Source organism: Pseudorasbora parva, chromosome 4, assembly GCF_024679245.1.
Source record: "Pseudorasbora parva isolate DD20220531a chromosome 4, ASM2467924v1, whole genome shotgun sequence".
Classification (NCBI taxonomy): Eukaryota; Metazoa; Chordata; class Actinopteri; order Cypriniformes; family Gobionidae; genus Pseudorasbora; species Pseudorasbora parva.
This window is the reverse complement of record NC_090175.1, coordinates 28,351,490-28,374,532: the sequence shown is the minus strand read 5'-3', so window position 1 is coordinate 28,374,532 and position 23,043 is coordinate 28,351,490. Positions and strand designations below refer to the sequence as shown.

The window sequence follows — 23,043 nt, the reverse complement described above, 5'->3', positions numbered from 1 at the left end:
GAAACACTCTCAGGAAGGATTAGCAGTCCCTGCTAATCCCACAGCGCTATTGCTAGCCCTTCGCCATTATTCAATCTATTGATGAGACAATGCTGCCACGCTTTTCCCCCTTAATGCCATGGGGAAACTACTATTGATCAACATTGATCTTGAAAAGAGTGTCTAATACAGATAGTATGTTTCAGTTAAATAATGAAATTTCTTATTCCTAAAAGAAAGTGATTCACACGTATAGGTGAGAACCAGTTTGGCAGAACATGATCAGAAGTAGTTTGTAGTTCTGTAGTTTGAGTAGGAAAATAAAAAAATCTGAATCTGAAAGACACCTAATACATTTTAATATGCTTTGTATAAGACTAGATGTGTAGATGGCTGGATTACTCATCACTTGTTTTGTGCAGTCGAGGATGGGCAAAATAATCCAAGTCCTTAATCCTTGAATTAGATCTAATTCAAGCTACATACACAATGGAGGATTCACTTTCTCTCCATTTTTTTTCTTCCAAAGACCAGTTTACAACAATATCCAGGGCAGTTAAAGCCATTAAAGCATCTCATCTTGCAAAAGCTTGATTCTAGATTCTTGATTCCCCTCTCTCAACTAAAGAACGCAGGAGAACATATTTATTTGTTTTGTTTTTGTTTTTTAAGAGAGAGAGAGAGAGAGAGAGAGAGAGAGAGAGAGAGAGAGAGAGAGAGAGAGAGAGAGAGAGAGAGAGAGAGAGAGAGAGAGAGAGAGAGAGAGAGAGAGAGAGATTAAATCTAAGAGAGGTCAAGAGCAGTGGTTTCCTGAATAGCATGAATATAATTTTCTTGTGCATGGAGATCACTAGAAACTAAGTATCAGAAGACCTGATAAGAAAAGCAGACAGTAAACAAGTTTAATTTAACTGCAGACCTGAGGTCAGCACATTTGAAAAGAGGGAGAGAGAGAGATAGAGAGAGAGATGAGAGAGAGAGAGAGAGAGAGAGAGAGAGAGAGAGAGAGAGAGAGAGAGAGAGAGAGAGAGAGAGAGAGAGAGAGAGAGAGAGGAGCATTGTGTGTGTGTACATTTTTATGGGTGTGAATACATTCTCTAAGAGAAAGTGTGCTAGCCACCCCCTGCTTTGGTGAATACTGTTCTCCATGGTAACCAAATCAGTGAAAGTGAGAGGGTACAGAAGACAGTGTGAGAATCATGAATATCACAACTAATTTCACGCAACTAGGTTAAAAATATTCGGATTGCCAATGTCACGTGATTTCAGCAGTTTGCATCACGAGTCAAACTGCCAAACTGCTGAAATCACGTGACATTGCCAATCCAAATCATTGATCGATTCACTGATTCATGGCCGTATGAATCTTTATTTGAGTAACACGGAAGAGAAGTCAATGCTGAATAAAGTCGTATTTTTTATATTTTTGGGCCAAAATGTATTTTCAATGCTTCAAGACACTCTAATCAATCAACTGATGGCACATATGGACTACTGTGATGATGTTTTTATTAACTTTCTGGACATGGACAGTAAAGTGTGCATAGACTGCATATGTTCTGGGACTAAATTATAAAATATCTTAAACTGTGTTCTGATGAGGTCTTACGGGTGTGGAACGACATTAGGGTGAGTCATTAATTTCATCAATTTCATTTTTGGGCGAACTAACCCTTTAAGTGAAAATGTATCTATAGTAAAAGTATAAGTAAAAATATATGGAAAGAATGTTTTTTCATTAATAATTTCTGTAAATCAGTTTAAACAGTTGTCAGTGAATTCAAAACTCAATTGCATTATAACTCAGAAACATTCAATAAAGTTCTTATGTGGGATTTTTATCATATCTATACATAGATCTTTAAAAATCTAAAGTCTATATTTATGGATAAACATTTAAAAGACAAAAACATATTAAGGTACATTTTACATCTATCATTCAACCCTAAACAGTGAATACAGTGATATGAGTAGCTTTAAAGGACAAAAGCAGTGACATAGGTATTATACTGAAGATAAATGAATGCAGGTGGGACAGAGGGGAATAAGGTACTCTATTGCATCTGCAGTGGCTTGGAGAAAGGGACTGGGGCTCAACTGTGCTAGTTCAGAAGAAATGGGTTATGAAAAATAACTGCCTTCCTCTCAAAAACTGACAGATCTGCTGACGCAATCTCCATTCCCGAAGAGAAACTTGCCTATACATCACAGAAAAACACACAGCTTGGATCCAGTGAAGCACTCAAGGGAATTTAAAGCATACATACACCTGTGTCAGGCTGCCTAATGTCAGTACTAGTTTAAAGGTGTCACATCATGAAAAAAAAAAAAAACAAATTGTTCCCTGATCTTATTAAAAAAGACATAATTCCCAATATTCATGATGCCCCATTGTGTTCCAGAGGGAATACTCTCCATGCATTCATAACTGCCACACATCAATCCAGACACCTCATATAGACTCCTGAAGGACTTTCATATTTGCTTGGCCAGCTCAGCCACTGGCTAAAGGAGGAATGAAAGGAGGAATAGCATGTGCGAACATCAGCATTTGTGCACTCTGTGTAAACAGAACAGGGATAAATAGAGTCCCTAGCCAGCTGCTAGTCAGAAGGGATTGTTACACTGGTAAATAAAACTCATTCCTTTTCTTAACAACATGGCTAATGGCTAAGCTAAGCAGTTTTCACACTAAAAGGCTGTTAGTAAGAGACTGCTTCTTGATCTTGTTAGCAAGCCACAAGCATGTTGCTCTTTTCAAAACATTTCCGCTGCTGAGCAATTTGGACTGTCTGTGATTAATCACATCTTGATGGCTAAAGCCCAAAGTATATACTAATATAAGTAATGTTTGTATACATTTTTAATATAAAGGTTGGTAACACTTTATATTTATTAAGAAATTACTTACAAATCATGCACAAACTATTAGTTTATAGTTAATTTGTAGTTAAGGCTCTATATTGTTATTACTATGCTATATACAAATAGTGAGAACTTCATTAATTGTAAATATTATTAACACAATTATTATTACTTGATTAGCTTGTAGTAAAAATATTGTTGGTTTAACTGTTGGTTGCCTTAAAATTTAAAGGAGATTGGTATAATCAACAGAAACTTAAAATATGTTATCTGAACCACATTCATTATCGGAGTTCATTTGACAAAAGAAAAGGTTTTCTAATTAAGCACGTTTTCCCAGAAAAAAAGGTTAGGAGAGCTAGTTTAAACAAGTACAAAAACAATTTGGGGGAAATATTTTCTGAAGGCTTTTCTTTTCTGATTTACTGCATTTTGTGATTATATGTCAACATGACTATAAAAAGTAGTAGTCATAGTCGTAGTAACAATAATTAGTCTTTAGTCTTAATTTCTTCATTTTAAAAATGCAGGGACCTTCTCTTTTGTTGACAACAGCTGGTGTAGTACAAGCACTTCATTCCAAGTACGGAAAGATTTTCTGAGAGCTACAATTTTTAGCACCTGACCACTGCAGATTTAAGGTGTGTTCGACTTGAAGTGGCAGCGTATGACATCAAAGTACCGTGTAAGTGATTGAAAAGCATACATCTTTATGTATGGTAATTACGACAAGGCGTGAACACAGTTCTTTCTGCATTTGGCCCACCCCAAACCGGTATCACGTCTGACTTTTAGGAAATTGAGTTTTTCCCTCCTCTGATGAACTCTCCAACCTTCCAGAAACACAAGCTCTTCCTTCCTCAAACAGATTGGCCTCCACCCTCCACTGAAGCGAACTGTCACACAGACTAGGTGGCTTGCCTCCAACTTTCCACAGCCTCAACCTACAACCCCTATCACCTCTTCCTCATCCGCCACTAAACCCAGCTGGCAGTCTATCATGGTCTCAGTTTCCCAGCCCCCCTTACGCTCATCCGGATGCAGTGTGGGCTCTCCTGTTCAAATGCAGTGTAAGCTTTCATGATTCAATCGTGGGCTTACCTATTTAAATCGCAGTGTGAGCTCTCCCATCCAGATGCCACACTGATCTCCCGTTCAAATGCACTGTGAGCTTTGCTTTATATATAATGGGCCCTCCCCATTCTACTGTAGTGAGAGCTTACCGTTCGGATGCAGGGGCTCTCCCCTTCCAAATCGCAGTGTGATTCCTCATGTTTCTAATCATGGGGGAGTGTGAGCCCTTCCATCTGAAACTGAATTTGATTCAGCTGTACAGGCGCTCTGGTGAAAACTGTGATGTTATCAAGCTAAATTCAATTACCATATAGTGTCAATGCGGGCAGATAGGTAATATAGTTTAAATTTAGGTGTCCTCAACTGAGCAAAAACCAAAAGCCAAAGGCAACGGAGACAAGGAACCAAAACTTGTTCAGGGGCAGAATGGAGAAAAAAAGCCTTGGGAGAAACCAGGCTCAGTCAGGGTGCCAGATCTCCTCTGGCCAACGAACAAACAGTGCATGATTATAATTCCGGCAACATTGCAGGTCTTAAAGGTGCACTATGCAACTTTTCGTCCACTGGAGGGCGCTTATTCTAAACGGCTCACGAGTACCGGGACTTTTATTATGACGGAACGGGACACAGTCTCCGGGCGCGTGCACTTCCGCTTTTTCGGGTCAGGTAAAAACAGCTATTTTTATCATATCAGATACATTTAAGGGGCCAAGGGCTTCGGCCATCCGTCCACACTCTTCCCTTAACTGAAATGAAGTAGTGGGCTGTACTTTCCACACGATTGACATCAGGTTCACAAGCCGTGTGAGTTATTCGTGTATTGCAGGTTGGCTGATGGTTATGTTGCCCGCATACCACCTCCCATGGCCGAGACTAGTATTACGATACCTGTCGGGCCGGGGCTAGTAATGCTACTGCTAATTAAGGTTGATATCTCTGCAGCACTATAACTTGACATTTTTTTAATGACATCATCGCCCTTATTTCTTCTCCTTCTTTTGATGCGTGTAGGTCATTTTTTTTGGATATTTTTACCTTAATTTTTACACATGGCACCTTTAAGTCATATTAGGTAAATCTATATTTGTAAGATTATTCGAAAGATTGGAGTCGTCATCCCGGAGACGGGTTTATTGAGGATGTCGCGTTGATGCGGCATTTACGGGGAGTTTAATTGACACGCTCTCTGCAGACACCACAGGGATGGTTTGATCGTGTCTAGGCACAGGTACCATCTGATCTGGATACAGCCCGGATCCGACTGACTGCAGTAAACCTCGGGCTAAACAGAGAGACTAAAATGACCATAGATGCCATTCTTCTTAGGATGAAATAAGTACATCAAGTGTTATGGGAAATGTTCCCGGTTCTGGCTGACCTAGTTAATGCAGCCTAACAGTCATTTAACTGATTTGAATTATAGAAATTGATAATGTTCTATGCGTATGTCATAGTAAAGAGATGTGTTTTAAGTCCAGATTTAAACTGACTGGCAGAGTGTGTCTGCTTCCCGAACAATGTTAGGAAGACTGTTCCAGAGTTAGGAATAAAAGGATCGACCGCCTGCAGTTGATTTAGATATTCTAGGTATTATCAACTGGCCAGAGTTTTGAGACCGCAATAGACGTGATGGAGTGTAATGTGTTAAGAGCTCGCTCAAGTACTGGGGAGCTAAACCATTTAGTGCTTTGTAAGTAATAAACACGATTTTAAAATGTATATGATGTTTAATAGGGAGCTAATGCAGTGTTGACAGAACCGGGCTAATATGATCATACTTCCTGGTTCTAGTAAGAACTTGAGCTGCTGCGTTTTGGACCAGCTGGAGTTTGTTTAATAAGCGAGCAGGGCAACCACCCAGTAGAGCATTACAATAATCTAGCCTTGAGCTCATGAACTGTTCAGAAACAACATCGAGTTCCTCTAGGCTATCTAGGATGCTGAGGAGATGGAACTGATAAGGAAGATTATTTACAAAGCAATATTTAGTCACAGTAGTGATAGTCCTACCATATTTGAAGCGAGGGGGCGGTTTTGCAGCCTTGGCTAAATTAAGTGTACATGATACTAGGTAATGATCTGAGATGATCTTTATGGTTTCCTTTTCCGCCATCGGTGGTAGCTGCACATCCTGATTTTGCCAAAGTTATTAACATATTTTGTTGATCCTGGAACAATCTCCCCACCCCTTAATTTAACCCTACACATAAGTTATCCCTAAAATAGGTGAATAAATGACAGGTGAATAACACTGATGTAGAAGCACCTAACCCTGGTTGTAAACCTAAACTGTCACAGTTGGTAAATCCGCTGTCTCATTCTAGTCTCATGTGTGTGGTGTAGGTGTATGTTGTGTGTATGTTTGTTCTGGTGGGCGTGGCCGCTCATTATCCTGATCATTGGCAGCTGCAGTTCATCATCACTAGCCTACTTAATGCCTTCTATCTCTCTCCATGTTGTCAGATCATCAGCTTCTCAGATTGTCAGAGTCTCCCGTGCTGCATGCCTGTTCCCTGTTACTTGTGTTTCCTGTGTACTGGACTCTGGACTCTTCATTCGTCGATCTCACCACGGACTCGCCTTCACCATCACGCTGTCTTCAGGATTTCCAACTCAGTCCCTGTGTCACGCTCTCCTGCTGTCTGTGTTCCTGCTCTACTGCCTTCGTGCAGAAGCATTGTGCACAATCTTTCATTACTCTTGAGTATCTGTTCAATAAACATTACCTTTTGCATTGCATTTTCTTCCGTCCTGTTTATCATTACATAAACTTGACATAAACTGTAAACTTGTCCCTCAAATCTGATTGGTTGTTTGGAATGTTGTTCCAGGATCAACAAAGATGTTGGTCCAGTAACTTGTAGCACTTGGTGAAATCAGGTTCTGAGGCCCACTCTTAGAGAAGTCGGGCCTATTCTTCCTGGGTTAGAATCTCCATATGTGATAGATTGTTAGGATATCTGCATCTGTGCAGTTCTTTGTCATACATGCCTCTTACATAATACGATGCGGGAACAATACAAGATAGTTTCCCATCTACTGTAAAAGGTTTCTGCTTCGTAATTTTTTTTTCTTCCCATTACACTACAGTTGTTTTTCTTTAGCGAAAATAGAGCGCTTCACATCCACGAACACATACTATATAAAATGTTTTTATTTTATTTTAGAGTGAATGCCAGAGACAGAGAAACATCATCCAACAGCTGATTGTAACGTACTTCATTAGCATTAGAGTAGGGATTTGTGCTTTTTGATGTCACTTTGAATGTCAGAAGTGGCAAATTGATAGATTAATTGTTTTTGTTTTTTAACAGCCATAGACAATTACAGTAATATAAGGTTTGTCTATATTTTAAATGGATATTTATGAATATGTTAGATACAATTATTTAAATTTAAATCAGTATTCAGGGACTGACTTGATATGTATCATAGAACCTACTTGTTCCTGACTACCCAAGTATACAAATAATACATTAAATATTTTATTGTTATATTTTTCTTATATTTTTTGTTTTTAATCACACCCCCAATGAGTCCCCCTAATATTGAAATCCTAGAATTGGCCCAGTCAGTGAGTCTCACATCCTATAATTTCTTGCTTCCATGTTGTAGATGCAGTTCTCTAACCTTAGCAGCAAACCTCTAATCCAAATACAGCTCCCTCAAGAGCTCAATACTGCCACCGCAGTGCCTTGCTTAACTCAATACTGCCACTGCGGTGCCCCGCCATGGCTCCAGCAGGAGCTGTGCTAACATTATTCCTTTCAATTAAACTTTCTCTCCAAGTTTTGGGGAGCCTTCTGGACCATTGAGCCTGATTATATTAATTAATTCCAATTTCACTTAAATAGCTATAAGCATTTCGATTAGGTAAATACTGCTTGCTGTCCAAATTATACTTTGCAAGTTTTGGGGGCTTGAGTAGAATACTCCTGGGCCCATCCATAGTGGACAGCAAGCCAAAACTGTTACCATGTAAGCTAAAATTGTATCGGTGCACAAACTTGTAAAATGTACATTATAAGTGACTCAAACTCCGAGCATATGCTGACATGAGTTTGTGTGGAGAAGAATTTACTGTGAACTGAGCTTCTCTGAGACACTAAAAACACTGGGCCATGAGCTTCTTACGTGTAAATGAACACAGTCCCACACTTCACTCTGAAACACACAGCATACTGTATATGTATTCAAATAAATCAGTCTTTGCGATTTGATAATAACACTAATTACACTAGTAACACTAACTGCGATTTTTACTTTAATACATTTTTCAGCCCTAAATTCTGAAGAGAAGTAGCACAGACACTGGACAGAGATAAAAACTTTCTAATGCATCAGCCGCCTGGGATCATGCACTCTATCAAATGAAGAATACTTTCAAAGGCTACACGTTGGGCTGCAAGCACACACTAAGTATATGCAAAAAAGATGAGCTCTTTAACAACATTATTCATTAGAACTAACCACATCACCATGGTTGGTTATGCTAAAAAAAAAACAAGAAAGGAAGGTACATTTTTTTAAGCAGCATAAATTCAACTCCATTACCAGTCATTCAAAAATTTACGACAAGCACATACACAGTAATAGACACAAAACCTGACAGAAAACACATCACACACATAATAGCACAAAAACACACAAGTCGCAAGTGCCCACTGGAGTGCAGGGTAAGTATTTTTCTCTGAGTGCTTTCATCAATACTAACAAAGTGATTTGTGAATATGACATACCATAGCGGTCGTGGTAAAACCCTGAATTTTGACCTTGAACTTTCACCCCGTGGCATGCCTATTGCAGTTCCAGGGCACGAGCAGGTGCAGAGAACATGCACAGATAAGCATTCTCTCATCACTGGTAGCACTTTAAGTGAAAGGGAGTCCATTCTATGTTTAGAAACATGTCTCTACTGAGAATCACAGCTTACGTAGTGTTTACGTTAAACCCATTTGACTAAAGAGCAACCAGTTGTGAGACATCAATATTCCGACAAATCCAAATACCCTATTCCCCTAACCCCCTTGCTGTGGCAACTACTTCAGCATCCCTAGCGGTAGCAACAAGGAAGGGAGGGGGATGGGGTTCAGCCAACACATGCTAGTTTCTTATTAGCTGGCTCTCACGAGGAAAGAATTGGTGGCCCATGCAGAATCTAAAATACTCAGAAAGTCTTACCCTGTCTTTCCCTATGAGACACTTTGCATGAACAGAAGACAAATAATGGGCGCAATATTAGTCAAATTTAGTTTGTGCTTAATACAGCAGGGGGGAAAAAACAATATAATTTTGCAACATAAATCAACAACGGAGTTTCAATAAGGTGACAATTCCAGTAAAACATTTGTAAAGTAAAAATTATTATTGTACAATTTACTGTGAAAAACCCAGAGGTGGACAGTGACTAAGTACATTTTCTTGAGTACTGTACTTAAGTACACTTTTTGAGTATCTGTACTTTACTTGAGTATTATTTTTTCTGGAAACTTATGACTTTTACTTCACTACATTTGAAAGACAAATATTGTACTTTTTACTCCACTACATTTATATCTAAGTCAAAAGTCATTTCTGTAGCAGCTCTGAAAGTCGGTGGATGATTTTGTCCTTCTTTAAAAGGTTTTTTGTTGTTGTTGTTGCAGACAGTCTATCAGGAATCAGTCTTACAGGGTCATATACAATTTTCCAACTTTTTTTGAACATTGATCAGTTCATACCAAAATGGAAGAAGACGGTTCCTCGGCACAGTGTGTGCACCCATAGCCATACTTTGAAAGTATGTTTCAGTTAAAAAAAAAAATCACGATTAGTTTAGTTGCCATACACTTGATGCGTGTCTTATAAAATATTAAAAATATAAACATCTGGGAGAAAGAGAAGAGTAAAGTTGGGAGAATATCAGATGTGTATCAGTGTATTGGATCCGTGCATTCGGCCTTAAAGTGACAGCAGCTTTGTAAAGAGCTTTGTAACTTACAGTATTTTAAATTAGTTTAAGTTAGTCGTATGCTAGTATGTCGGATGGAGCATCACTAAATTGCTTAAACCATGATGACAGTGTGCATTTATACAACAACAATAAAATAATGTATTGGCATAAAAAATGAAATTTACTTTTGATACGTAAGTACTTTAAAAAAAAAACAATTCTTCTGTACTTTTACTTATGTAAAAATCTGTTTTTACTGACAGGCACAGGCCACTTACGATTATTCATCATGGCTTTCTATTAGGCCATCAGTATTAGTATGGTGCTTATCAGTACATTTTAAGGTAACAGCAGATTTTGGTTGTTAAAGTAGATATATATTTTGTCTGGTTATTACCAGACCAAGCTCAATCTTTTAAGATTTGAACATTGATGTGGGTTTTAAAATTGATTTGAACATTGATCTTGAGTCTGTTCTGTATTTTCTACTGCATAAGAGGCAAGATCAACAGGCATAGATTAAATGACCCTGTAGGCAATTGGATAGTCCTTCAACCAATCACACTAACTATCCAGGTGACGTACAGCTGCAGGGCTAAATCAAATCGCCAGCAGACCTGGCTGGGTTTACCCAGTCTAGTTAAACCCGCCAATAGTGTGCAAGTTGGATAAGTCAGTTTGTGATTGGTCCCTGCAGATTTGTAACAAAGCAGGATAGAAAAATATATAGGTTTCCAGCCTGAGCTGCAGGGCAAAATCAAATTGCAGGCAGATCTGTCTGAGTTTACTTAGTCTAAGATATATATTAATTTATACAAATAAATTGTCATTGTCACAGTATTTCTCATAGTGAATTTCTAGCAACCACAGCTGCCTTTATTATTTATGGTAAATTTAATGAGTTCTTTTGGTTCGCTTTTTCACTGAAGGTTTTGCATGTGGAAAAAGATTCAAATCACACACTCACACACATACATACACAACTACTTATATTAGTAAAATAAATGGCATTAGTCCATTCAGTCCAGTGATTGTGCACATTCAGATTGTGCATAACAATTCCTTCATATCACATTAGTTAGAGCACGCAACAAAAAGAAAAGAAAAACTCTAACCACTTTGTCCTCCTTGAGTCATGCAGTCCAGGAAGCAGAGAGTGAAAGACAGGCAAACAGAGGAAGTGGGGAATTGGAGGTGGAGGAGAAAAAGTGTGAAATTAAAATTGAAAATAAATGGTGAGAAATGGAAAGAGAGAGTGTGTGAAAAAGAAATGGGGGGAGGGAAGAGTGTGTGGAGGGAAAAGGAGGTGGGAAAGTGTTAGTGAAGCCCAGTTTTCTCTTTTGCGTCAAAATAGACATAGAGAGCGTCAAGGGCATTAAAAAATGTTGTTATACTTTGTCATTTTAATACATTTAACATTGACATATTGAACTGAAATGTAATCTGTGTGATCAGATGTATTTTTCTTAACATAACAGCAGACATGTCCAACAGTGGTCATGTATGGCTTTCTGCTAGAGATGAAATGTGTGTGAGAACAGAACACTGACACCTCTAGATAAGTTTTCCACTCATACCAAAATGAGAAAGTCACAAAACACAGATGAGAGGTCCAAGCAGCCTCACGGGATGCTTGTCCAACACTGTGAGGCCTCACTGAATCTGTGTCTGTGCATCATATTTGTTAAACAAATTTAGGATTTTGATTTAGGAGTCTGCGGCAAGTCCTTTGGATGATTGAGGTTACATGATTTTGTACCTGTAATGCCCCCAACAGGGAAACACAAGAACAGCATGTGAAGGGTGTGCTCTGTTGCAGCAGTGGCCTTTCAAGGTATCGATTGAACCTGGATGCTGGCAGGGTGAATTTGAAACAAACTGATCTTTAGAATTAAAGAAGAATTGAAGAATTATCAGAAGGAATACAATTATTTTTAGAAGAGGATATGATAGACTTCTGATTAGCATAAAAGTGGGTCTGAGTGATCGAGGCAGTAAAGAAACCCTAACCTGGATAAATAAAAATAAGCATAAAAGCATATAAAGACTAGCATACACTTGTGCATACACTGCGTCTATTTAGTTTTACGTATACAGTAAAACACCATTTTAATAAAAAAAAAAATACGGAATATAAATTATGGACACATCACTATGGAAATTTTGGTTAAAACTAAAGTATTTATTTTTATTTAAAGACAAAATATATTTTCGCCACTATAGGTCATTCATATATTCAAAACCATAACAAAGGTGTAGCGTTTTTTATTTGATTCACCTGTACATTTACGTTTCTTGGAGCTACTTTTGGCGGCAGAACTTGCTGCAAGTGATAGTGGTCCAATAATTGTGGTCCATTACGACTGTGTTAAACAACAACAGAGTGGAGTACTAGACGCTAACTACTACTTCAGCATTTTTTCCTGAGACTATGCCATGATTTCTACAGCAGTAAAAGTGGAAACCGAGGATAACGCAGGCGTACATGACGCTATTGACAAGCGACGCAATGAGGTGGGGCATTATACTGGTTAAAATTGGGAATTTCTCTGGATTTAAACATTGTTGGAACCATGTGGAATAATGTAAGCGCAAAAGTGAAAACAATATATAACACTGTTATTACACTGTAAAAAAATATTTAGAAAAAAAGTTACCTGGTTGCCTTAAAATTTTGAGTTCACTGAAATTAAAATTTTGAGTTAATACAATGAACATTTTTTGAGATTCGACAACCTTTATTAAAATATTATTAAAAGATTTTGTAAGCATATTGGGTAATTGTGTGTGTTATTTCTGATGACACAGTGAAACATGCCAAATAGTGCTATTTTCATGATTTATCAATTTTTTATGTGGTTCAGTCAGATACAATAATATTTTGAGTTTCTATTTATTATACAAATTTCCTTCATTGTATCAACTCAAAATTTTTATTTCAATAAACTCAAAATTTTAAGCCAACCAGGTTACTTGTTACCAGTAAACTTTCTCTCCAAGTTTTGGGGAGCCTTCTGGACCATTGAGCCTGATTATATTAATTAATTCCAATTTCACTTAAATAGCTATAAGCATTTCGATTAGGTAAATACTGCTTGCTGTCCAAATTATACTTTGCAAGTTTTGGGGGCTTGAGTAGAATACTCCTGGGCCCATCCATAGTGGACAGCAAGCCAAAACTGTTACCATGTAAGCTAAAATTGTATCGGTGCACAAACTTGTAAAATGTACATTATAAGTGACTCAAACTCCGAGCATATGCTGACATGAGTTTGTGTGGAGAAGAATTTACTGTGAACTGAGCTTCTCTGAGACACTAAAAACACTGGGCCATGAGCTTCTTACGTGTAAATGAACACAGTCCCACACTTCACTCTGAAACACACAGCATACTGTATATGTATTCAAATAAATCAGTCTTTGCGATTTGATAATAACACTAATTACACTAGTAACACTAACTGCGATTTTTACTTTAATACATTTTTCAGCCCTAAATTCTGAAGAGAAGTAGCACAGACACTGGACAGAGATAAAAACTTTCTAATGCATCAGCCGCCTGGGATCATGCACTCTATCAAATGAAGAATACTTTCAAAGGCTACACGTTGGGCTGCAAGCACACACTAAGTATATGCAAAAAAGATGAGCTCTTTAACAACATTATTCATTAGAACTAACCACATCACCATGGTTGGTTATGCTAAAAAAAAAACAAGAAAGGAAGGTACATTTTTTTAAGCAGCATAAATTCAACTCCATTACCAGTCATTCAAAAATTTACGACAAGCACATACACAGTAATAGACACAAAACCTGACAGAAAACACATCACACACATAATAGCACAAAAACACACAAGTCGCAAGTGCCCACTGGAGTGCAGGGTAAGTATTTTTCTCTGAGTGCTTTCATCAATACTAACAAAGTGATTTGTGAATATGACATACCATAGCGGTCGTGGTAAAACCCTGAATTTTGACCTTGAACTTTCACCCCGTGGCATGCCTATTGCAGTTCCAGGGCACGAGCAGGTGCAGAGAACATGCACAGATAAGCATTCTCTCATCACTGGTAGCACTTTAAGTGAAAGGGAGTCCATTCTATGTTTAGAAACATGTCTCTACTGAGAATCACAGCTTACGTAGTGTTTACGTTAAACCCATTTGACTAAAGAGCAACCAGTTGTGAGACATCAATATTCCGACAAATCCAAATACCCTATTCCCCTAACCCCCTTGCTGTGGCAACTACTTCAGCATCCCTAGCGGTAGCAACAAGGAAGGGAGGGGGATGGGGTTCAGCCAACACATGCTAGTTTCTTATTAGCTGGCTCTCACGAGGAAAGAATTGGTGGCCCATGCAGAATCTAAAATACTCAGAAAGTCTTACCCTGTCTTTCCCTATGAGACACTTTGCATGAACAGAAGACAAATAATGGGCGCAATATTAGTCAAATTTAGTTTGTGCTTAATACAGCAGGGGGGAAAAAACAATATAATTTTGCAACATAAATCAACAACGGAGTTTCAATAAGGTGACAATTCCAGTAAAACATTTGTAAAGTAAAAATTATTATTGTACAATTTACTGTGAAAAACCCAGAGGTGGACAGTGACTAAGTACATTTTCTTGAGTACTGTACTTAAGTACACTTTTTGAGTATCTGTACTTTACTTGAGTATTATTTTTTCTGGAAACTTATGACTTTTACTTCACTACATTTGAAAGACAAATATTGTACTTTTTACTCCACTACATTTATATCTAAGTCAAAAGTCATTTCTGTAGCAGCTCTGAAAGTCGGTGGATGATTTTGTCCTTCTTTAAAAGGTTTTTTGTTGTTGTTGTTGCAGACAGTCTATCAGGAATCAGTCTTACAGGGTCATATACAATTTTCCAACTTTTTTTGAACATTGATCAGTTCATACCAAAATGGAAGAAGACGGTTCCTCGGCACAGTGTGTGCACCCATAGCCATACTTTGAAAGTATGTTTCAGTTAAAAAAAAAAATCACGATTAGTTTAGTTGCCATACACTTGATGCGTGTCTTATAAAATATTAAAAATATAAACATCTGGGAGAAAGAGAAGAGTAAAGTTGGGAGAATATCAGATGTGTATCAGTGTATTGGATCCGTGCATTCGGCCTTAAAGTGACAGCAGCTTTGTAAAGAGCTTTGTAACTTACAGTATTTTAAATTAGTTTAAGTTAGTCGTATGCTAGTATGTCGGATGGAGCATCACTAAATTGCTTAAACCATGATGACAGTGTGCATTTATACAACAACAATAAAATAATGTATTGGCATAAAAAATGAAATTTACTTTTGATACGTAAGTACTTTAAAAAAAAAACAATTCTTCTGTACTTTTACTTATGTAAAAATCTGTTTTTACTGACAGGCACAGGCCACTTACGATTATTCATCATGGCTTTCTATTAGGCCATCAGTATTAGTATGGTGCTTATCAGTACATTTTAAGGTAACAGCAGATTTTGGTTGTTAAAGTAGATATATATTTTGTCTGGTTATTACCAGACCAAGCTCAATCTTTTAAGATTTGAACATTGATGTGGGTTTTAAAATTGATTTGAACATTGATCTTGAGTCTGTTCTGTATTTTCTACTGCATAAGAGGCAAGATCAACAGGCATAGATTAAATGACCCTGTAGGCAATTGGATAGTCCTTCAACCAATCACACTAACTATCCAGGTGACGTACAGCTGCAGGGCTAAATCAAATCGCCAGCAGACCTGGCTGGGTTTACCCAGTCTAGTTAAACCCGCCAATAGTGTGCAAGTTGGATAAGTCAGTTTGTGATTGGTCCCTGCAGATTTGTAACAAAGCAGGATAGAAAAATATATAGGTTTCCAGCCTGAGCTGCAGGGCAAAATCAAATTGCAGGCAGATCTGTCTGAGTTTACTTAGTCTAAGATATATATTAATTTATACAAATAAATTGTCATTGTCACAGTATTTCTCATAGTGAATTTCTAGCAACCACAGCTGCCTTTATTATTTATGGTAAATTTAATGAGTTCTTTTGGTTCGCTTTTTCACTGAAGGTTTTGCATGTGGAAAAAGATTCAAATCACACACTCACACACATACATACACAACTACTTATATTAGTAAAATAAATGGCATTAGTCCATTCAGTCCAGTGATTGTGCACATTCAGATTGTGCATAACAATTCCTTCATATCACATTAGTTAGAGCACGCAACAAAAAGAAAAGAAAAACTCTAACCACTTTGTCCTCCTTGAGTCATGCAGTCCAGGAAGCAGAGAGTGAAAGACAGGCAAACAGAGGAAGTGGGGAATTGGAGGTGGAGGAGAAAAAGTGTGAAATTAAAATTGAAAATAAATGGTGAGAAATGGAAAGAGAGAGTGTGTGAAAAAGAAATGGGGGGAGGGAAGAGTGTGTGGAGGGAAAAGGAGGTGGGAAAGTGTTAGTGAAGCCCAGTTTTCTCTTTTGCGTCAAAATAGACATAGAGAGCGTCAAGGGCATTAAAAAATGTTGTTATACTTTGTCATTTTAATACATTTAACATTGACATATTGAACTGAAATGTAATCTGTGTGATCAGATGTATTTTTCTTAACATAACAGCAGACATGTCCAACAGTGGTCATGTATGGCTTTCTGCTAGAGATGAAATGTGTGTGAGAACAGAACACTGACACCTCTAGATAAGTTTTCCACTCATACCAAAATGAGAAAGTCACAAAACACAGATGAGAGGTCCAAGCAGCCTCACGGGATGCTTGTCCAACACTGTGAGGCCTCACTGAATCTGTGTCTGTGCATCATATTTGTTAAACAAATTTAGGATTTTGATTTAGGAGTCTGCGGCAAGTCCTTTGGATGATTGAGGTTACATGATTTTGTACCTGTAATGCCCCCAACAGGGAAACACAAGAACAGCATGTGAAGGGTGTGCTCTGTTGCAGCAGTGGCCTTTCAAGGTATCGATTGAACCTGGATGCTGGCAGGGTGAATTTGAAACAAACTGATCTTTAGAATTAAAGAAGAATTGAAGAATTATCAGAAGGAATACAATTATTTTTAGAAGAGGATATGATAGACTTCTGATTAGCATAAAAGTGGGTCTGAGTGATCGAGGCAGTAAAGAAACCCTAACCTGGATAAATAAAAATAAGCATAAAAGCATATAAAGACTAGCATACACTTGTGCATACACTGCGTCTATTTAGTTTTACGTATACAGTAAAACACCATTTTAATAAAAAAAAAAATACGGAATATAAATTATGGACACATCACTATGGAAATTTTGGTTAAAACTAAAGTATTTATTTTTATTTAAAGACAAAATATATTTTCGCCACTATAGGTCATTCATATATTCAAAACCATAACAAAGGTGTAGCGTTTTTTATTTGATTCACCTGTACATTTACGTTTCTTGGAGCTACTTTTGGCGGCAGAACTTGCTGCAAGTGATAGTGGTCCAATAATTGTGGTCCATTACGACTGTGTTAAACAACAACAGAGTGGAGTACTAGACGCTAACTACTACTTCAGCATTTTTTCCTGAGACTATGCCATGATTTCTACAGCAGTAAAAGTGGAAACCGAGGATAACGCAGGCGTACATGACGCTATTGACAAGCGACGCAATGAGGTGGGGCATTATACTGGTTAAAATTGGGAATTTCTCTGGATTTAAACATTGTTGGAACCATGTGGAATAATGTAAGCGCAAAAGTGAAAACAATATATAACACTGTTATTACACTGTAAAAAAATATTTAGAAAAAAAGTTACCTGGTTGCCTTAAAATTTTGAGTTCACTGAAATTAAAATTTTGAGTTAATACAATGAACATTTTTTGAGATTCGACAACCTTTATTAAAATATTATTAAAAGATTTTGTAAGCATATTGGGTAATTGTGTGTGTTATTTCTGATGACACAGTGAAACATGCCAAATAGTGCTATTTTCATGATTTATCAATTTTTTATGTGGTTCAGTCAGATACAATAATATTTTGAGTTTCTATTTATTATACAAATTTCCTTCATTGTATCAACTCAAAATTTTTATTTCAATAAACTCAAAATTTTAAGCCAACCAGGTTACTTACTTTTTTAAGTTAAACCAACAAAAAACAACCTTTTTTTTATAGTGTTTTTTTGTATATTTTAATGTAAAAATCTTACATTTGAAAAAAAGGTTAGCCTTTTTTGCCAAATCATTTTTCAGAAAAATACCTTAATCGAGATTAATGTTTCATTCTTCCCACATATTTAAATTTTTTTTAAATTTAATTAAAAAATTTAATATATGTATTAAATATATATATATATATATATATATATATATATATATATATATATATATTTTTTTTTTTTTTTTTTTTTTTTTTAAATAAATATATTTTAATTTAAAATAAATTATTTTCCTCATATTTTCCTTCTATAAACATATATCACTTCATCTATGTTTAGAAGATGAACAAAAGTTCTATGGTTTTGAAATAACATGAGGGTGAGTAATTGATGACAGAAAGTTCATTTTTGGATAAACTAACCCTATGGGCCCTATCATATACCCGGCGCAATGCAGCGCAATGCAAGTGTTTCAGCCCGACGTAGTTATCATTTTCATGTACTGCGCCACATTGTTTAAATAGCAAATGCGTTTGCGCCCATCTATTCGCCCATGGGCGTTCTGGTCTGAAAACAAGGGGTGTTCAGGCGCATTGTTGGCGCATTCTTATTTTGAGGCAACTGAAAACGCCATATTTTTTGTGTTATTTGAATAGCGTTAGTAATATGCGCCTATAGAAGGGTCCACTGCTTATTACACACACATAGACGCGCAGCAGCACACAAACTTTTTTTAAATATGAAAAAAATAAAAGGATTACCATGTAAAAGCTTATGCCATGTCATAATGGATAGTCATAGCATGTATTAGAATTACCTATTTGCAGTAATAACGAATGAAATTAGCTACTTATTTAACCAATCGTGGCAATAGACACGTGTGTTTAAAATGACTCGTCAGGTTGTGGGTCTCTATATTCCGCCATGTAAATAGCGAATCCGCCATGGTGCAAGTGCAACTGATTTTTAAAGGGAATGGAAGATGAGACTCAGATCGGTTTATTGCACGTTATGCCCAAAACACACCCATTACTCATTAAGAGAATAGGCACAACCCTTTTAGACCAATGCGCCAGGCACACAGACCATTTTTCCTGTTGTTAAACTAGCAAAAGGGGATTGAGACATGCCGTAAGTGCACTTGCCCCATGGACTTTAGACCATGGGCTTATATCGTTAAAATAGGGACCTATAAGTTAGTGCCAGATAATGATCTACATTTTAAAATAAGCAGAAACAATATCAACTTAACATTGCCAATGCTGGCCAATTATTAAAATTGTGCCAGTGTACTGTGCATCCCAGATTTAAACAGCAATATAAAGTTGAGCTGCTATAATATATTTAGTCATATTATCAGTATCCACAGAACACTGCTTTCAAACCCCCACTGTCCTTATTGAAAACGTTGAGATGGCCTGTATGTGACGGTAGGGGACCTCATCCAGCTGGGCAGGACGGAACTAAGGCAGATTGTTCCTCAGCATGCCCAGTGAGATGAGTCCATTCTCAGGTAAGTCACTCTAGAGGAGGGAGGGTGTCTTTAGAGACAGCAGGCAAGGATGAGCTCTTAAAATAGACCCTTGCATGTTGTGCTGCTGGAAACGGTCCCACACATTACCCTGCTGGTGCTTAGCAAAGTCAATGAAGATTTCACTCAAAGAACGGAGTCTTTATAAAGCTCAGAGGAGCTGTGGGTGGTTTGGACTTCACAGTCTAAATCTGTAGACTTGTTTGGATAAGAAAAAACTAAGATTAACTGTTTAGATTCTGTATTTGCACATGCCAATCCCGCTAAGTTCTATGATTTATACAGATTCAGCAAATTCCTCTTAAAGGAATCAACTAAACAACTAATGTAGTTACAAACAATAAAATACTAAAGCAATCAATATTAAAATGGTAAATGAAGTGTCAATGGAAGTGACTCTACAGTGAGAATAACAACATGGATGAAGGGAAAAAACTAGCAATGAAAGGGTCCTTACATTATTTGAACGCAATGACACTCTTCCTCCGCAGCGGGCGCAGAACTTGGTCTGGCAGTAGGAACACAGATGCCCACAGCCATCTGCAAACTTGGTCTTACGGCAGATGCCACAGGTAGGTGCATCATCTTTATGGACAGCCTGCTGTCGTTTTGTTTCCACCCCAATCTTTCTCACCTGCTCCTTATAACTCTCAAACTGCTGGTGCAGTGTCCTGACAGACAGAAAATAAGATAGGGAGAAAGAGAGAGAGAGATAAGGTAGTTAGTTTGTATTGTTAGAAAAACAAGCTATTGTTAACTACAACTAATAAAATGTAAAATATTTGGGTAATTGAAATAAAGCTGGAATAAAATAAAAATAAATTAAATTAAATATATTATTAGATTTTAAAAAATATATAAATATATAAAAAAATCACAAAAATCAAACCCCTTTCATTAAAGTAAAATAATTGAAAATGAGGGGTAAATCACATTATGAAATTAATGTTTTTCTCCAAAACACGTTGGCCACAATTGTTGGTACCCTTTTATTAAATACTTTTTGCAACCTCCTTTTCCCAAGATAACATCTCTGAGTCTTCTTCTGTAATCCCTGATGAGTTTGGAGAACACCTGACAAGAGATCAGAGACTATTCCTCCATACTGACTCTCTCCAGATCCTTCAGATTCCCAGCTCCATGTTGGTGCTTCTTCTCTTCAGTTCAGCCACACATCTTCTATAGGGTTCAGGTCAGGAAACTGGGATGGTCATGGCAGAAGCTTCATTTTATGTCCAGTGACACATTTGTGCGTTGATTTTGATGTTTGTTTTGGATCGTTGTCCTGATGGGAGATCCAACCACGGCACATTATACGATTTCTAGCAGAATCCATCAGGTTTTGATTTTTTATCTTTTGGTTTTTGCTAGAATCCATGATGCCATGTATCTGAACAAGATGTCCAGGACCTCCAGCAAAAAAATAGGCCCACAACATTAAAGATCCAGTGGTATTTTTAGCCGTGGGCATGGGGTACTTTTTATCCCTGTTTGCACCAAAGCCATCTGGAAGATTTGCTGCCAAAAAGCTATTTTATAGTTTCATCTGACCACATAAACCAATTCCCTTTTGACTTTCCAGTCGTGTCTGACAACTGAATATGCTGGAGTTTGTTTCTGGATGAGCGAGGAGGATTTTTCTTGAATTTCTCCCAAAGAACATGTGGTGATGTAGGGGTTGTTTGAAAAAAAATTTTTTAGGCTTTCTGACCCCAAGACTCTGCGATTCTAGCCTAACAAGCCAGACCCACATCAAGATGTTTGGTCTGGAAACTCACCGTAGACAGGGCTATATCCAAGGGGCGGGATAAACAGTTGTCTTTCAAACTCCCTCTGCACACGATAGGATAGCGCTACACCAACCAGAGCAACGAAGGTGAAGCAGAGCTTGTTGATAGATTAAACATTCACCGTATCTGGTCGGCTAAACTCCGAACACATCTTCCCTTTTTAAGAATGACTTCAGTGCCGTTCTTTGTTCTTTTCTCAGAGAAAAGCTTAACTCCAAGTCTTCCAGAATCGCAGTCAAAGCTGATTCGAAAGACCGCCGCCATTCGCCAGTTTATGTGTTTACTAGACAACAGAAGCACGCAAACGCAACTCGGCCCCTCCCGCCGACTCTATACACGATGTGATTGGACCGTCCAGATTGTGAGGAACACAGCTCAGAAGGGTATTGAGAGTTCCTAGACGACACTTGCGGGCAGATTAAATTTGCTGCCGCTAGGGTGCTTCTAGATTTCTAGGCTACTGCGATTCTTCATCTGTGATCCTTGGAGAGTCTTTGTGCACTCAAACATTCCTCCTCACGTGCATTAGGACAATATACACACACGTCCTCTTTCAGGCAGATTTGTAACATCTTTAGTTAAATGGATCTTCTTAATTATTGCCCTGATGGTGGAAATGGGGATGTTCAATGCTTTAGCTATTTTCCTACAGCCTCTTTCTATTTTGTGAAGCTCAACAATATTTTGCTGCACATAAGAACTATATTCTTTGGTTTCACTCATTGTGATAAATGATTAAGGGATTTAGGCTTTTATGCCTCCTTATATTTATTCTCATGTGAAACAAGACATCATAGCTGGACAATTTCATGTTCATTGTCACCCTGGTGTGCTACAAAATGTAAATATTAATGTAAATATACTTCAGAGAGATTTTACTCATTTAAAATTCTAGGGGTACCAACAATTGTGGCCAATGTGTTTTAGAGAAAAGCATTTATTTCATAATGTGATTTACCCCACATTGTCAAATATTTTACTTAAATGAAAGGTTGGATTTTTGTGATTTTTTTAAATAAAAGATCAAAAGGATAAACAAAGCAGATTATTTTTTTACAGCCATATTTGATCATATTTACCAGGGGTACCAACAATTTTGACCACGGCTATATATATATATATATATATATATATATATATATATATATATATATATATATATATATATATATATATATATATATATATACATATATATATATATATATATATACATAAGTAGGCCTATAATTATATAAAAATGTAAATGCACATAACTGAAAATATAAAAAAATCTTATTCAAAATATGAATAAATGCTACATGATACTACAGGTACCTTCAATATAAACATTAAATAACATTGTGGCACTCACTGCCTATCAGATCATTTGTTTGTCTTAAAGTTAGAAATGTCATCAAGATTTAAAAACACATTTTATTCTGTATATAGTTTTTTCTTAGACCCCAGAAGTACCTTTAAAAACCTATATATAAACCCAACAGATAGGCTACACACTGGTATATTGTAATATTACAAATTACCAACTGAATAACTAAAAGTGTTATTTCCCAGATTAAAATAAACCCACTCATCTTGATGGACAGTATTGCACATGTACATCATCATATTATATCCTAAATGTGTCAAATAGTCCATATCAGTCTGTAAAGTCAGAATTCAATCTCGGATTTGCTTTCAGGCTTTTGTATATAAAATACTTAATCTGAAATTTAACCCAACATCAC

General features: G+C 37.1%; 1 protein-coding gene across 19 annotated transcripts in view; it reads right to left on the bottom strand.

Moving 5' to 3' along the window:
- Nucleotides 1-23,043, bottom strand: part of rims1b (regulating synaptic membrane exocytosis 1b) — a 116,295-nt gene that overhangs the window by 75,596 nt on the left and 17,656 nt on the right. For 18 of the 19 annotated variants that reach the window (XM_067441466.1, XM_067441447.1, XM_067441450.1 and 15 more), the window contains exons 2-3: nt 19,984-20,197; nt 9,100-9,120 (exon numbers count right to left, since the gene is read on the bottom strand). In XM_067441466.1, the coding sequence (XP_067297567.1) occupies nt 9,100-9,120; nt 19,984-20,197 (235 nt within the window). The remainder of the gene's footprint in view (nt 1-9,099; nt 9,121-19,983; nt 20,198-23,043) is intronic. The other variant, XM_067441449.1, reaches the window with a different exon arrangement.